This window comes from Aptenodytes patagonicus, chromosome 3 (genome assembly GCF_965638725.1).
Source record: "Aptenodytes patagonicus chromosome 3, bAptPat1.pri.cur, whole genome shotgun sequence".
Classification (NCBI taxonomy): Eukaryota; Metazoa; Chordata; class Aves; order Sphenisciformes; family Spheniscidae; genus Aptenodytes; species Aptenodytes patagonicus.
In genome coordinates, this window is record NC_134951.1 from 4,479,022 (window position 1) to 4,495,779 (window position 16,758).

The 16,758-nt window shown below is 50.2% G+C and overlaps 1 protein-coding gene across 1 annotated transcript; it reads right to left on the bottom strand.

Annotated features, from left to right (window-relative positions):
* Positions 1–8,488: 8,488 nt before the first annotated feature.
* LOC143158943 (gallinacin-4-like) lies at positions 8,489–11,751 on the bottom strand. Its single transcript, XM_076335406.1, has 3 exons — positions 11,630–11,751; positions 10,771–10,864; positions 8,489–8,600 (listed from the first exon to the last, which is right to left on the bottom strand). Exons 2-3 carry the CDS (start codon positions 10,833–10,835, stop codon positions 8,489–8,491), a joined length of 177 nt encoding a protein of 58 aa, XP_076191521.1. The 5' UTR covers positions 10,836–10,864; positions 11,630–11,751.
* Between the last annotated feature and the right edge of the window lie 5,007 nt (positions 11,752–16,758).

Below are 16,758 nucleotides of genomic sequence, written 5' to 3' on the forward strand. Positions count from 1 at the left end.
ACCTTTCTGATGGCTACTAATGAACAGACAGTGAACAGAGGAAAAGTGATTAAGTGAGACCACAGCTTACCTAATTCTGTCTGAATTTACTACTCCTAAAATTGTCGTTCCTGGTACAAAACCCACAAATGTGGTTCAATAGAAGAAAGTCTCTGTGTAAAGCTATGCAAACTAAGGGATACTATCGAATGAAGGTGAATAGGACTTACGGGGCCTTGGAAGTGTGGACTTGATCAAGAGACTTAGTGGATTTATAGGAATTATGTGATGCTTCAGAAAGGTAAAGAGCAAGGTGGGTCATGGAGGAACAGGTCATGAAAAACAGGGCGAAGCAAGGGATGAAAGGGGCCAAGCTCATGTAAGCAGGCTGCTGGTCTATATGCTTCTCTGGCCATGCCCGACATCTGATCACCATAGTGTGTCCTATATTCCTAGTAAACTTTATTTCTAACTATTTTTTGTACAAACGATCTGTGTATGGTGTGTCTGCATGGTTGTGCAGTCCTCTAGCAAACTTCAAGCCAGAGTACTGGGTATGAGAGAGAGTACCAGGAGTGCTGGCCTGTTGCCTAAGGAGACCATCACTCTGGGAGTTGGATCCTGGAGAGACGAAGGGTCTTGAGGTTGGATACATCAGAGACCAAGGGTCTGGTGCCATCTACCAGAGAGATGCTTGATGGGGATCTTCCCCAAGCAGTAATCCATAGAAGGAGGATTGGGTGTCCGTGGTGGTATCTTTGTGGGTGTAAGGGTCCTGGGAGCATCCCCACTCCTGGAGGTTTGGTACCAGGCTCAGGACCAGTCCAGGGCCAGCACAGCCAAGGGCTGCTGATTATGGTGTGGAGAGGGCTTCCAGCCCATACTGCAGGGAGGCCATGGCTGGGGCCAACCCCTGCCCAGGGGAGCTGCTTTGAGGTGGGGATCTTGTGCTGGACCCCACCAGAGCTGCAGCTTGGCCCTGCTGATCCAGACCTGGTCCTTGACCCACAGCTGACGTCCCTGCCTGGCCTCGGCCCGTGCCCACGGAGGTGCCCAGTGCCCCAGGCTGAGGCTGCTCCCAACCCCCTTGGCCTGCCCTGCTCCCTTGCTGGGGGCAGTGGCATGACCCCTGCCCTGCCAGCCCCCATGGTGACTGCCCCATGGCAGAGCAGGGACCACCCCCATGGCCCCCCTGAGCTAAGCATCATCGATCTGCCCCAAGGCTCGCCCACATTGCTGACCCACAGCCTGGCCCTGGGCTCCTAACTGCCCCCCCCCAGCCCAGCCCCAGGTCTTGAACCACCCCCCCCAGCACTGACCCCCAACTCAATCCCAAGATCCTGAGTGGCCCCCTGGCACAGCCATCAGTCCCTATTTCCTCAGGGGTAGAATGGCTTCCCCCACCCCCCCAGCTACCCCTGGACCGCACAACACCCCCCCTGGTGCCATGCACCCAGGCCCCACAGCTGGGATGGACCCAAGGCCACCAGAGCGGCATGCCCTGTGAAACAGCCCCACGGGGACTCCTGACCCAGCTTGGGACCCAGCGGACAACCAGCAGCACCCACTGAAGTTAGGGGGTTCATAGCACCCCCCATCGCTGACCCTGGGTGTGAGGTGCAGGGATGCCCTTGCTGAGAGAGAAGGCTGGTGTTGGGGTCCCTGTGGGTCCCCCCACGCACACTGGGAGCGATGCTGCTGTGGCTTGGGGCCAACTTGGAGAGAGAGTAGGTGTGTGTGTGGGGGGGGTGCTTGTGGGTCCGTGCCTATTGGGAATTCACCCCGTCTTCTCTGCCCTTCCCTGCACGCAGAGAGATGCATGCCCGCACGTCGCTCCCTGAGGACACACACAGACCTCAACAACGGGAATGCAAACCACCACTTTGTATTGGGGATGTTGGGGGTGAGGGATTCCCGCGGGACCATGGTCTGGCTGTCTGGGGTTGCTGTTGCTCCCGGCGGTGCTTGGTGCCTCCACACAGCATCGCCCCGACCACGCTGTGAGGGTGCGGGCTGGTCTCAGAGGGCTGCTCGGAGATTGGCGCTGGGGACCCAGGAGCCCATCAGGGATACCATCGCCTGCAGGAGGAAAGGTCTGGCAGTGCCTGTCCCAACCAGGGCAGCAGTGAGGGCTCAGGGATGTCTCCATGCCCCTGGGCTGCATATTCTCCCCTCTTTCTCCAACAGCCTCACCTCTAACCCCAACAGGCAGCCACCTCAGCCCTTTGGGCAGCCCTGAACCTACCTCCGACAGCAGAAGGCTTGCTCAGAGCAAATGCCAACACGACCGATCCCTGGAGGGCACGACCCGTGAGAGCAGAAGCCCCCACGGCGCTCACAGTCCTGGGGCAATCCTCGAGCGAGGGACAGCCCTGCAGAAAGAGGAGACCTTGGGCATGGCCCTGCCAAGATGCTGAGAGCAGCCCCTGGTCCCTGTGTGGCCAGCGTTAGCCCACCCCCGACTGTCCCCTGCCACGAACGCCTGGGCAGGCGTCTGCATCAGAAATCAAGATGATGTTTATGGCACTTGGATGGGAGACACTCACTACCATCCCTCAGCAGCCTCCGGGAGAGGCTCTCCAACACGTCTGCTGGCTCCCTCCTGGCACAAGGGAGGACTTCGAGGGTGGAAGCAGGATCTGCCTTCCTCCCTCCTCCTCCTCTCCAGCAGGGCTGCTTTGCCCAGTGCAGCTGACTCAGAAAGGCAAGGGCCAGGAGGTACGGAGGAGGTCGCAAATCTTCGTCTGTGGAATGCAAGAGCTTTGTTACAAGGTCCCAGCTCTTGTCCCAGCTGTAGAACCTGCAGCAGGAACCTTTTCTTAAAGGCATGGGGTGTGAGGGACCCCAGGGGGGATGCCACAGCAACCATGAGAAGTCACACATGACTCATCATCTCAACTGGCAAATCCTCCCTACAAAATATTGACAAAGGACAAATCCTCCACGTTCCCCCCCACATTTCTTACCTGCTGCTCCCTGGAGCATCAGGAGGAGGAGAGCACAGAGGAGAGGCAGGATCCTCATGGCTGGGAGTCACCGGCAGGCTCACAGCTCTGGGGAGAAGAGAAAGGAGGCAGAGATGAACAGGAGGGTCCCTGCCTGCGTGTCGTGCAGCACCTGCACAGGGACGGGACTGAGGAGAAGGGACAGCCCGTCCAGGAGGAGATGTGACCAGTCACCGGCGGGAGGACGCGCTCGACAGCCCCAAGGTAGGAGCCTCCCACAGCCTTTCGGCTCCCGGCAGCAGCAGCAGCAGCAGTTTGGTCCCAGCCAGCTGGTTTCTCCACGTGGCAAAGTGTCCCTTGGGATGGCTGACACCTCAAAACATCCAGCTCAAAAGCTCCTTTTCCTGCTCCCCCCCCCCCCCCCCCCCCGCCCCGCCAGAGAAAAAGAGGCATCACTTTCTTCTTCTGACACCTCTGAAAAGGATTCCCAGGCCTCCAGCCCGGGGTCTTGTGTCATCCCGCCTTGCATAAGGAGCGTTCAGTGCTGTGGTTTGCTGGACACATCTTGGGACACACTGCATCCCTGTTCGTTAGACCTTGGCAAGCAATCTGCTTTCACAACACAAAGGAGCTCTGTATTCCTCCCCCCAAGTGAAGCATGCTCTTTATGCTTCACTTGAAAATAACTGGGAAGATGCCACATGGGATGACATCTCTGTCCAACTGGCAATCCCATGAATAACAAGCTTTAATTGTAACTTTGTTGTGTTAAGAGTTTGTTGTGTTAAGATTTTGCTGTATGTAACCCTTTATTGGTTCTTAACGTATTGATGGTGCCATCTTCATATACTTTTTCAGCCTTGTTGCAGATTCATCAAGCATATGTATATATGTGTTATATATATATATATAAAATACTCATGCATAATGTATATTTGCTGAGTGGTTACATGAATGTGCCTTTTATCCCAGCGCCTAATCATATTTTGTTGCTCTTTCCTGCCTCAATTTCTCTCCCCAGCGAGGGAAATTGCACAAAGTATTGGCAGGTCTGACTCTGGGGGGGATCTCTTGGCAGCCAATGCTACTCTGTCATGGTGGTCAGGAGCGGGGCGCTCAGGCCAGCTCCTCACCTCCTCCACCACCCCAAAACTAAGCTAGTGCCTGTGTTGAAAAGCAACGGCACAGAGATGTAGTTAATTACCACCTTAATGAGACTCTGTAAGGAGCCTGACCACCAGATGCAGCTGCTCCCAGCCCATCTCCTCCTGTGGCTCTCATGCCACGACAGCTCAGCAGACATAAAAAATATTTGGACCAAGGTCTTTTCCCTTTTTCTGGCTGTAGCTGTAGGATCAGCATGCCACCAGGACAAGTGACAGTCCTTGCCTGGCAGGAGGGGGCTGTGCTGCATGCCTGAGTTTTGGTTTGCCTGTTGAGATGTTTGGAAGAGTACTCGTGATTGTCCCAGCTACCAGGGGCTGCCTGCTGGGGATTTCGGCAGTGGAGGTTGGCAGCTGGGCCTTTCCTTAGAATCATAGAATCATAGAATCATTGAGGTTGGAAAAGACCTCTAAGATCATCGAGTCCAACCGTCGACCCAACACCACCATGCCCACTAAACCATGTCCCTAAGCGCCTCATCTACACGTCTTTTAAATACCTCCAGGGATGGGGACTCAACCACTTCCCTGGGCAGCCTGGTCCAATGTTTAACCACTCCTTCAGTAAAGACATTATTCCTCACGTCCAATCTAAACCTCCCCTGGAGCAACTTGAGGCCATTTCCTCTCGTCCTATCGCTTGTTCCTTGGGAGAAGAGACCGACCCCCACCTCGCTACAACCTCCTGTCAGGTAGTTGTAGAGAGCGATGAGGTCTCCCCTCAGCCTCCTTTTCTCCAGGCTAAACAACCCCAGTTCCCTCAGCCGCTCCTCATCAGACTTGTTCTCCAGACCCCTCACCAGCCTCGTTGCCCTTCTCTGGACACGCTCCAGCACCTCGACGTCCTTCTTGGAGTGAGGGGCCCAAAACTGAACACAGGGTTCGAGGTGCGGCCGCACCAGGGCCGAGTACAGGGGCACGGCCACACTATTTCCTTCTCCCACCTTGTCAAGATGCCAAGTGCCTGTGTGATCCAGCCACTGCAGAAATGGTGAAAGACAGCCGCTGCATGTTTGGACAAAGCAGAAGAGCCATGGACCCAGCAGGTTGGTCTGGGACTTTGCTGGGAGGCAGATGTCCCTCTTGCAGGGACTCACCTGTGACACAAGGTTGGGAGCTGTAGAGGGTCCAGGAGGAGGCCACCGGCCATTCCTTTTCCAAGGTACCATCCTACTGAGCACAACAGCTTGCCAATGCCTGCTGCTGTGTGTAAGGGGACTGAGGTGATACAGCTGAAACAAGAGCACTTGTCAACACATATCAGGGGCAGGACTCATCTGGCCACATGCAGATTTCTGCAGTGATGAAGCAGTTGGACTGAGCTCTTCACCTCCCGCTCCTTCCACAGCAGACGGAGCACAAGTCACATCATCCCCATGGTGATGTCCAAAACAGGCCTGGCAAATGCCACTTAAAAAACTCCTGTTTCTCTGTCATGGTCTATAAAGGGAATTTAGCATGACCAGCTCTGGCACAGATGTCTGTATCATTGTCATCTAATGCTAAGTGCAGATGAAACCATCCCAGATGACAGTGGCTTCTCTGTATAGACTTCCCATCCATTCGCCAGTCCCTCCTGAAACAAGAAAACTGCTAATTCCACAGCCCACCGCTAAGGACACGTTATTTCTGTGTACTGTGATTACAAGAAGGACACTGAAAGTTGGTCACCTCCCATGATATTTCAGACTCATGTAAACCAACGCTAAACCAGTCTGTTCCTGAGGCCAGTCGTCTCAGCCTTACCCCTGGGTAGTTGCATCCAAGCTGTTTACGGGGAGCGGTCCTGCCCCATACACACCCAAGTCCTCCCTGAACATTTGTGTGTGCTCACCTTGAGGTAAAACTGAGCTCACAACTCCACGTCCTGCTCCACATTCATCAGCTTTATGATGGATGTCAGTCCACACCGAGCAGCTGTGACTGAGCAAAAACACTACGGAAAAGAGAGACCCAGACAGTGCTGCCAGCACTGCTGTGCCTCCAGTGAGGTGCTGGGAGCGTCTGTCTTCTCCAGTGAAGTTTCATGTGCAAAGAGGGCTGCTGGGGCACTGGGGTGAGCAGATCTCCTATTCTTCGTGCCTTTGTGCCATGAAACAGTGTCCTCTCTCAGACCCGCGCAGAGAGAGAGGGGCTCTGCTAAAAGAGTGACAGCAGTACCACTGGGGGATGTAGTAAAGTCCTAGTGGCACAAACTGTGATTTTGCATGACCAGCCATTCCACCGAGGGCTTGATGTGTACCTGAAATGAGCTTTAGGTGCTGCGTACCCTTGCATCTGGCCATGGCATTGACAGTCCCACTCCACCAGCTCTGGTGCTATCTGTCTGGTATTTTCTATTCCATCCTCAGCAGCACCTCTACCTCCTGGGAAGGGCTGTGAGATTAATTCAAACATGCACAGAGTGCTGGGGAGATGGAATTGGGGTAAGAAGCAGGGAGGAGACATGCAGGATGGATCCTAGGGGGTGAGGTTTCAGCCTGTGTTTCACCCTAAGCTGGCTCTTGAAGCCATTCCCCAGCGATAAATGCAAGGGCAGCTATTTGTGGTGGTGAGTTAAAAGCGTGATGATACATTATTCTGCATGATGCTCGCTACAGACGCTGGATCGTCTCCAGAGCTGAATCTAAAATAACAAGGGCTGAACCCTCTCTGCAAAGCCCTCAGTCCTTGAGCAAAACATCTTGTGCCACTCCAGTTTGTGAAAGAAACACTCCCCTACCGTGGATTGTGCAAAACTCCTTAGGACATAAACTGTAAATTGCTGGTTTGGTTCCACTTGGCAACTTCCTCAGGTCTCCATCCAGGGGAATCCCTGCGAGGTGGCCGTTGGCCCAGTTTCCTGCCCTTCACAAGGCTGTGGTTTCAATGGTGGCAGTCATTTGCAGAAACATCTGCTTTGAAGGGAGGCCAGATGCTTTGCCACAAATGGCAAGCTCGGGGCTTCGAGTCAGTCCTTTGCATGTAGGCTCTTGGGTTGGCTGTTTCTCTTAAAAGCCAACCATTAGTGCTCCTCCCTTTGCTGAGCATCCACGAGCGCTGCCCTTCACAGAGGCCGTGGGAGAGCTGAGGTCAGTTCCCACTGTATTTCAGAGATACACGTATTCCCCTTACCCCCAAAGATGTGCCCTAAGAACAGCTAGCCCAGCCTGGCCATGTTTGCTATTAAATTCCCTCTGCTTGTCGGAAAGGGTGGCTACATCCAGACTGACGTTTCAGAAAGGTCCTTGGCCTGTGCTAAGCCCCAGGGTTATTCTGGCACAGTGCTTGTTGGCCTGGGCTCAACCGGGCAGGACTCAGGAGACAGGGTGAGCACAGGACAGTTGTGAACGGGCTGAGGTTGCCCTGCTTTGGAGGCTGATTTTGGCTGTACGTGCATAAGCTCTGCCCTGCCAGCTGGTCTCAGGGCAGAAAACTGTTTACTGGCTGCAACCACCGAGTGCTAGTCCGAAGGCTGATTTGTCTGCACGAGGATGCTCCTGACCAGGCAAGAGCAGCTGCAGAGAAAGAGGAGCTCATTGAGCAACCTGCACCTTCTGGGTTGTCTATTGGGGTTCAGGGCGGGACAGGAGAAACCTCTTGCAAGAAGAGCGATTGAAGTAGCCTTTCGTACATGTTGCCTAATTGTCTCAAGCAACGCCGTAGGTCTAACTCCGATCTCCTGATTTGCTACTGCAGCTGATACGAATTTTGCAGATTTACTCCAAATTTATGTCAGCCAAAATAACCAAGGGTAAAAACAAGCTTCAAATCTTAAAATAGGGTCACCTGCCTCCTTTTGTTCTCCTCAGTGTCTCCGCCTCAGTTTACAGGATGCTGATCCCAGGTCTTAAAGCTCTGGACTAGGAGCTGGGAAAGTGTTCAGAGCAGAGGTGCTATGAAGCATCACACCGGAGAAGATTTTCATGCTCCCTATGGAAACGATGACTGACTCCAGCTTTGGTCACGGCAGAGGATTCCTAGCAAGCGCGGGTGGAGAACACGCCAGCACTCATTCAATCAGCAACTCAAGAGGGGAAAATATTTTGGTAAACTAAGCATTCCTGGTAGGTTTAACCTGATTTCAGCATTCTTGCTCAAATTTCTAAAGGCAAATAACATTTCTAGAGAAAAGAATGACAACACCACACACGGCTGCCGTACAATCTCCCCAGATCTTGCATTTATTGAAAGAAGAATGACAAATCCTTGATGACGGGTACAACGGTTCCCTGAATCCAATGATGTGAGAAGCAATCATCCCCAAATCCCTGGAGATCCCGTGCAATTAGCCACACTACAACCTACAAAAAGGAAAGAATATTTCAGGTATTTCAGGCCTACGTTGATGGGGAAAATCCCACTACGCAGGAAGTAACTGAAAATTTGGAAAGTCATCTATGCCCCGGTTAAATCCTAAACTTACCATTTACAGCAAGAATGCCCCGAACGACACACCCCCAGATAAGCGTTGCCACGAGGGCATATCCCAGGGAAGCAGAAAGTCCCACGATATCCACATCTCATAAAAGGTCTTTGACGTTTTGCAAAGCCTGTACCATAAGAAAAAAAAAGCAGGAGGCAGCTGTTTCTGTCAGGGTTTTGCATTTTGCTAAATTCCTGTGCGCTGACACCATGCCACACCGGTGCCCAAAGTCATGACAGTCCGAATGCAACCCTCAGAGGAGGAGGTCTCTGGGCAGAACAATCAAGCAAATGCTCTAATCCCTTCTTCAGATGTAAGAACTGTGTCTCCAAGCCCAGGACTCCCTTAGGAACTCAGATTTCAGGGACGGACACCCGAGACCTGACAGAAAACAGTAAGTGGACACTTACCAGCTCTTAAAGTCTTGTAGGTCACAATTAAGGAGAGATGCACCAGCTCAGCTGGGAGGCTGCCACTTCCATGGGCAGAAAGATGAGGATTCCTGTGCGTCCGGATTTCTGTAGATTTGGCCTATTTCCCTCCCTATAAATTTCACCCATGTCTCAAAACAGGTCCTGGTGTCTAGCGGTCCATACAGACGGCCCCCGTACATGGATAAACTCAACAATGCGTGCAGAACGACCACTTCCACGCTAGTAAACACAGCATGCCAGGCATTGCCCTCTGGGTCTGAGGCCAAGCAGCGTGGCATCGCTCTTGTCTACATGGCTAAACGTTTTTCCCCATTAAATATATCCTATTAAATAGGATATTCACGTTTAAACTGCCTTTTGGGAATGGCCACCAGCCTGTGCTATCCCCAGAACAGGTTTTACCTGTGAAAGCGCTAGCTGTCAGGGGTCAAAATTACCCTAGGGAGCAGACTACCAATTAAGCATGTTGCCTGGCCCTGTTTGGTTGATTAATAGACATGTGGCCTGGCAGGCTGATGCGTTCTGGATGCACCTGATTGACTGCACATGAACCAATTAATTCCAGTTTCACAGCTCATCCGTGCAACCACACTAAGTCCAGCATATCCAGAAAGCAGGGAGCTTGTTTCAGCAGACAGACCATGAATATTACACATGTGCAGTAGATCCAGTGCATCCCTGGTGTATTAGATTCACAGCACGTGAGTTTTGTGGTGCATGCACACACAGCAGTACCCAGAAAATCCCAGGCAGCAATAAAGGAGTGCTGGGAACGCTGAATAAAACACTTCTGGTCCCAAACTCTCTGTCTGTGGGACATTGCAGAGATGATTGTGAGCAGCCTCAGCTCTCAGAAACACTTTCTTCCAGACAAATTCCTTGCTTTACCATACCCAGAAGATAGGTCCTACTGAAAACAGCCCAAATGTCCACTCTGTGTATCTGTATGTTAAATAAGGACATGAAACAACCATTCTGGTCCAGACCAAAGGAACACTTTGCCCAATGTCCTGCCCATGAGAACTGCCGTAAGTAGAGGCCCAGGTAAGAATAAGATCAGGCAAGGATATATGACGCTTCTCCCGTGGTCCTGGTGTTCTGCAAGTCATCACAGCCTTTTCCCATCCGTATTCCCCAGAGGGCACTTTCCATCCTATTCCCACAGAGATCAAGCCCAAAACTCCGCTGGCATTTGTTAGTGCACACAGTGCCCTGCACTGTAATTGTGCCATTTTCAGGGATGGTGTTTAAACACAGTCCCTTTTTCTGGACAATAAGGTGGGTTTTGGATTCCAGACCCCCTTGCGTCCCCCCAAGAGGCACAGCCTAACACCACCACTTATGGCTGCACAGGTTTCTCCACCGAGCAGAAGCCACCAGTAAGCATCTCAATCTTAACTCACGATCTTCTGCCTCCCCACCCCAAGTACAAGGTCCTGAAGCAAAGGACGTTTGGAGAGCGTGGGACCAGATTCCTTTTTTTCTGTGTGGCTAAAGAATATTTGATTACTAGTGGTTTGTTGTAGGTTGAGCCAGAGACAAAGTGATTTAAGTACAAGAGTCTGCAAGCTTCAGCGGGGAAAATGCTGGTGCTGAATGGTAATTTTGGGGTTGCCCCTGGTGCTTTCAACTCAGACTGGATTTCTGGAGCAGTAGCAAAGGCACTGAATTGCTGGTTGAAGTGTGCCTGATAATTTCACATATGGTCTGTAATCTGCCAACAAGTTTTGATGATAGGTGTGAAGTTTCTTTGCAGGAAGCAGCTTGGCCACTTCCCGAAGGGGACAGGAGACCTTTATAAGACACCAGTATCTCCTTCTATATAGCCCCTCATCTTCACGTACACCTTACCTGCAGCTCCGTGAAATGTCACCAAGAGGAGAGCAAAGAGAAAGGAAAGGATTTTCATGGCAGAAGGTGGACTGGGAACTCCGGTCACTACAGAGAAATGACACCAAGACATTAATAAGAGGGTTGTCCCTCCACAATCACAGTGGGCTGAGAAGTGCCATACAGAAATGTTCTTTAAGACCAAACGTTATCTAGAAGAGGTATTACACACTTTCTTTATAATAATGTCTATTGTCCTAAGGGTTCCCTGGAGCTTATATAGGATTGTGGCACAGGATTAAACTTCTGTGCAGAAAAATACAATTTTAAATCCCCTTTTAATTAGTGTATTAATTAACCAGATATTTATCCTAGACTGGCTGATACTTTGCAATACATTGCAATAAATTCAGTTTGTCTTATGGAAGTTAAAACTGTTAATTCAGAAAGAAAAATAAGACAATTTTTGCTATATTTATACAAAAAACCCCAATGTGCGTTGTCAAGCTTTTCTAATTAAAAAAAAAAAAAGCAGAAAAAGTTCCTTCACAGTTAAGTTAAAATCCAGCTTCTCCCTATTCTTGCTTAGAGGCTGTTGCTTTTCCTTCACCTCAAGAATTACATGATTTCCAGCATAAATTTCCGAGTGTTTGTGTTTCCTCTGAGCTCTCTTCCCACAGCCAACAAAAACTCTTCTCCCTTATCAATATTTGAAATCTCTAGAACTGACCCTTGATAGACTGGAGTCACGGCACAGTTAGGGCTATAACAGTGAAATGCAGCTATACGTGAAAGATATAAAGTCTCCAGCCCGTTCAAGAAGGACAAAACTTTTTAAGAGAGGCCAAATAATGAGAAGATTTTGGTCGTTACCAGGTAAGAGGAGGCTCTAGGTTGGAACAGTCCTTGGATCAGTGTCAGCCACCCAGATGCATTAAGACGAAGGAGCAGAGCTTGGCTTTATGCTGTTTCTGGCCGGTGGTGAGGGATGCTTGCTCTTCACAGCCTTCTGGTGGCCAATCAGACAATCCCCGCAGCTTTGGGGAGCATCAGGGAGGTCCCATGAATCCTCCCCATTACCGTCCTCCTATGAGGAACCGAGGTATTGCTTTCAAAACATTGCAGCATCGCTTCGGGAAGTGCGCTGAGCTGCGTGCGAACCGCCTTGGGCCACCTCCGTTTGTGCAACGTGTTCGGCCACAGCTGCTCGCTCAAGGTTTCTGTGCCGTATACCCTCTGCTTGCTGGCTGAGGCTTGGTGGTGGTTACTCTCCAGCACGATAAAAACAGCTGTACAGGCTGCCGTGCTCCCGGATGGCCATTCTGTACAGCTCGTTCGGAAGCTGATGCTGTGGGACGGGATCCCTTGGGGAAATGGTACATAGTGGGGTCTGGTGGGATTTACCCAGCAGATGTCCGCAGAGGAGGTATCTTGCAAAGGCATGCCCCTCATTCACAACTTTTGGTCCCCGTGGCATGGAAGAAAATCATAAACCTGAAGCTATCTGGAAGCTGCTCGGTTCAGGTAGGCTTCACGGTTAGCACAAGCAGCGCCAGTTGTTGTTACTCAATTTAACTGCTCTTTGAGCACAGAAGTATTTGCCACTTGACGGTCATATCTCTGCTAGGGAGCTAACCTGCACCAGGTTTATCTCCAGGCCAAAAGGCAGAGTCCAGCCATGTCCGTACTATTAAACTGAGCCTCCAGCATGGATTGGCTTCACCTAAATTGCCTGCTGGGAACGGTCCCTGGTCTCTGCCAGCTTTTAGGCTGCATCTGGAAATTGCAGGGAGAGCACAAGAGCCAAGCTTGTGCCAGGGGCAGCTGTATGGCTAAATTACGGAAAGGTGCTGGGCCTAAGCTTGCCTTTGCTCTTGTAACTTGAAAAGAAGAGAGACGAAAAAAGTAGATTTTAAGGTAATGTCATCCAGTCATTTGAGGGATATGCAATGATTTCTAGCTCCAGGTATTAATTTTGCCTTCTGCAGCAATGCGCTTCAGGTTTTGATGAGGGTAGTCATGTGTATCTGAGTGTTACTAATGGACTAGCCCGTTATTTCACTTGCCAAATAAATCCCAGAAGGAATTTCTCCTTAAATGCCCACAGCTCCCTAGTGGGGAAGCACTGTCTCCATCTATTTTCAGAGGTTTCGTATTAATTCCTTACAAATGTGAAAAATATTTCACCATAAAAACAAAAATAATAATCAGCTGGAGTTAGGTTAAAAAGAATCGCATTAATGGGAAGTTAATTCTTCTTTGGAAATTCAGAAAGAGGATTAATGAGCTGTCATTAATATTACATCATTTCTGCTGTTGGAAGGGAAAATTTGGAGAGTTCTCTCTATTTTGATTAAGAACGTGAAAAAGATCTACAGTAGGGAATGGTAGGAAGAAAAGTGAGAAAGTAAAACAGAAATCTAATAGTTATGAGTAAAAAAGAAAAAAAAGAAAAGGTGGTTTGGGTTTTTTTCACTTTTGCACCAAAAAAATTTCAGTACTAACTACCTGCACCGTATGTAAGACGCTTTAAGCCACATCTATTTATGGAAATCATTACTAGAACCACCCCAGTGACGTGATGTTTTAAATCTTCTTTTTCATTTTCCCTCGTGCTGGTTTTCCAGGGAACATCCTCTTTGGTATAAGCCCTGGTCAGCTTGAACAAGAAACCGATGCTGGGTGAAGTTGTCAGACGTGGGCAGGAGCTTGCGTTTATTCTTCTGTAGCTTCTGCTGCTGTTGGTCTACCTTTTCAAGGAGATACTGGAGCAACAGTTGCTCTCTTCCGCATTTCAAGGACTAGGCGTAAGGACTGCCATGTGCTGGGATGCTCCTAACACCATACGCCTGGAAAGGACCTGCAAGTCTGTGCCAGCTTTCCTCAATTAACGTGGGGGGTCAGGCAATGCTGCTTATCATCTGTGCTTGAGCATGGTGGTGTCACCAGGCTGAGGCATAGAGGGACAAAAGACAGGAAAGGCAGTTTTTGGGTGCCTCACGGGACCCCAAAGTGTGTCTCTGACACGGTGGTGTAAATGCACCCTCCACGTTCTGCGATGCCCGTAGGCAGAGCTTGGCCACAAGCTCAGGGGCAGATACGTAGGTTGTGCAGTCCTTCGTTAGAGGAGATGGTAAGTTCATCCCTGCTGTCTTACAGCACAGCCTCCTGGACCTCTGCGATATTGCCAGATTCGAGGAGAAAGCAATCTCTACCTCGACAAATCCGTGGCAGGTTTTCCAGTGTGCCTCTCAGGTAGAAAAGAGGGGAAAGGTTCCTTCTGCCTGAATTTTCTGGCGCCCAGCAGGATTAGACCCTGGGACCTTTTGACAATGGGCTATCAAGAAGAGGAAGGCTGGAAGATCACCACCGTTTCCTTTTGGTGAGTCTTTCCATGCTCATCCATGGATGGATTTTGATCTTCACGATGCCAGAGGTTGGTGCAATGATTTTAGCAGAGTTTCTTCTGATTTACACCTCTCAGCATAGTGAGGAGCAGAATACGGTCTTAAACTGTAGAAGACATTGCTCTGGTTACATTTGCAGTTTTAGCTTGAATATATTTGCTCCTGATCCCTCCCCAAATGTGGAGGTTTTTATAGACCTCGAGGCCAACCTAATTGTGGTTATAGCTTTCTTTGCTGCCCGCCCTGGGCTCACTGCGGTTTTTGCACCTCCAAGAGCATGAAGCAGTAGCTTCGGTCTTGTGAGTGATGAGTCTGTCAACACTCAGGTGTCACAGTTGGCAAAACAGGGACTTACGGGGGTAACAATTCTGCAAAGCAAAGCCATCTGATGAGAGATGCTCCAGAGAGAAACTGAATTAATTAAATAGCTAATGAATTGAGTATGGAAAGGATTTCAGTCTCCCAACAAAAGCCAAAGCCCATGGAGGCTTGGATCAATGGGCACCCAACTCATAAAAGCTGAGGGATGCATGAGCAATCCCACCGGGCTGTTTCCCAGAGGTTTCTCCATGAGAAAACTCTCAGCAGCTGAAGTCCCCACTGTCACCTTTGCACAGGCATTACCATCAGGTCAGGCCACGGGCTCTTCCAAGGGCGGCACATTTTGGTTCACAGCTCATAACTGAGGAGAAAAATGGTTTACAGATTCATTGCTTGCAACTAAACCCAACAGTCAGCAGTATATTGCCACTGGTCTGGCTCCAGACACTGCTCACTGCCCCTTGCCTGTCTCTGGATGCTTTTTTTTCCTTCTTCTTTGCCTTCTCTTTCCATGCCTTCCCTGCTGTTCAGGGAGAGCATGTGAGCCTGGGCACTATCTGTGGGCAAGTGTCCTGGTTTCGGCAGGGATAGAGTTAATTTCCTTCCTAGTGGCTGGCACAGTGCTGTGTTTTGGATTTAGGGTGAGAACAATGTTGACAACGCACCGATGTTTTAGTTGTTGCTGAGCAGTGCTTACACTAGTCAAGGACTTTTCAGCTTCCCATGCTCTACCGACTGAGCAGGCTGGGGGTGCACAAGAAGCTGGGAGGGGGCACAGCCGGGACAGCTGACCCCAACTGGCCAAAGGGACATTCCATACCATGTGACATCATGTGCAGTATATAAAGCTGGGGGAAGAAGAAGGAAGGGGGGGACGTTCGGAGTGATGGCGTTTGTCTTCCCAAGTCACCGTTACGCGTGATGGAGCCCTGCTTTCCTGGGGATGGCTGAACACCTGCCTGCCCATGGGAAGGAGCGAATGAATTCCTTGTTTTGCTTTGCTTGCATGCGTGGCTTTTGCTTTCCCTATTAAACTGTCTTTATCTCAACCCACGAGTTTTCTCACTTTTACCCTTCCAATTCTCTCCCCCATCCCACTGGGGGGAGTGAGCGAGCGGCTGGGTGGGGCTTAGTTGCCGGCTGAGGTTAAACCACGACAGCAAGTCTTCCCATTTTGCCCAAGCATCCATAACTGCAAAAGCAGGGATGTTGCAGGGGACATCCTTGCCCATCCTTTCAATACCCATGTAAGGACCTGCTGTCCGTGAATTTGCCTAACCCTTTTCGGGCCTGCTGGTGTTTCCTACCTCCACAGCCTCCTGTGCCAGCAACATCCAGAAATTCACTGCGCATGCTCAGCAATTTTATTTTTATTAGAGCCTTTATTATCTTGCCATGGACAGAAGAGTGTACTGAGCTACAGCATACCACCCCTGAGTGCCCTCCTACTCCTTTCTTATCAAGGACTCCCCCAATGGCTTCCTGCTTTCCATGCGTTTACTGACATTTCTACTATCAGTTCAGGTGTCTGTTGCAAAGGCATCTTCACTTTCTGTTTTAGCCTTCTTTCCTACCTGAATCTGGCCTGCCGTGTTTTATGGGAGTTGCTGTCGTGGTTTAATCTCAGTTGGCAACTAAGCACCACGCAGCCGCTCGCTCACTCCCCCCCACCCAGTGGGATGGGGGAGAGAATTGGAAGAGCACAAGTGAGAAAAACTCGTGGGTTGAGATAAAAAACAGTTTAATAATTGAAATAAAATGATAATAATAATATGATAATAATAATAATACACAAAGCAAGTGATGCACAGTACAATTGCTCACCACCCGCCGACCAATGCCCAGCCAGTCCCCAAGCAGCGGCCCCCCCGGCCAGCTTTCCCCAGTTTATGTACTGAGCATGACGTCCCATGGTATGGAATGTCCCTTTGGCCAGTTTGGCTGTGCCCCCTCCCAGCTTCTTGTGCACCTCCAGCCTTCTCAGTCAGTAGAGCATGGGAAGCTGAAAAGTCCTTGACTAGTGTAAGCACTGCTCAGCAACAACTAAAACATCGGTGCGTTATCAACTTTGTTCTCATCCTAAATCCAAAACACTGTACCAGCTACTAGAAAGGAAATTAACTCTATCCCTGCCGAAACCAGGACAGTTGCCATTCTCTTCTGTCAGCCATTTGTTCACCACTGAGCTCTTCCCTTCGAGAGCCTCCCTTGACTTGCCCTTCATGCCCTGCGCATTTTTCTTAGATCTCTTTGTTTTGTTTCCCAGTCAAAGCA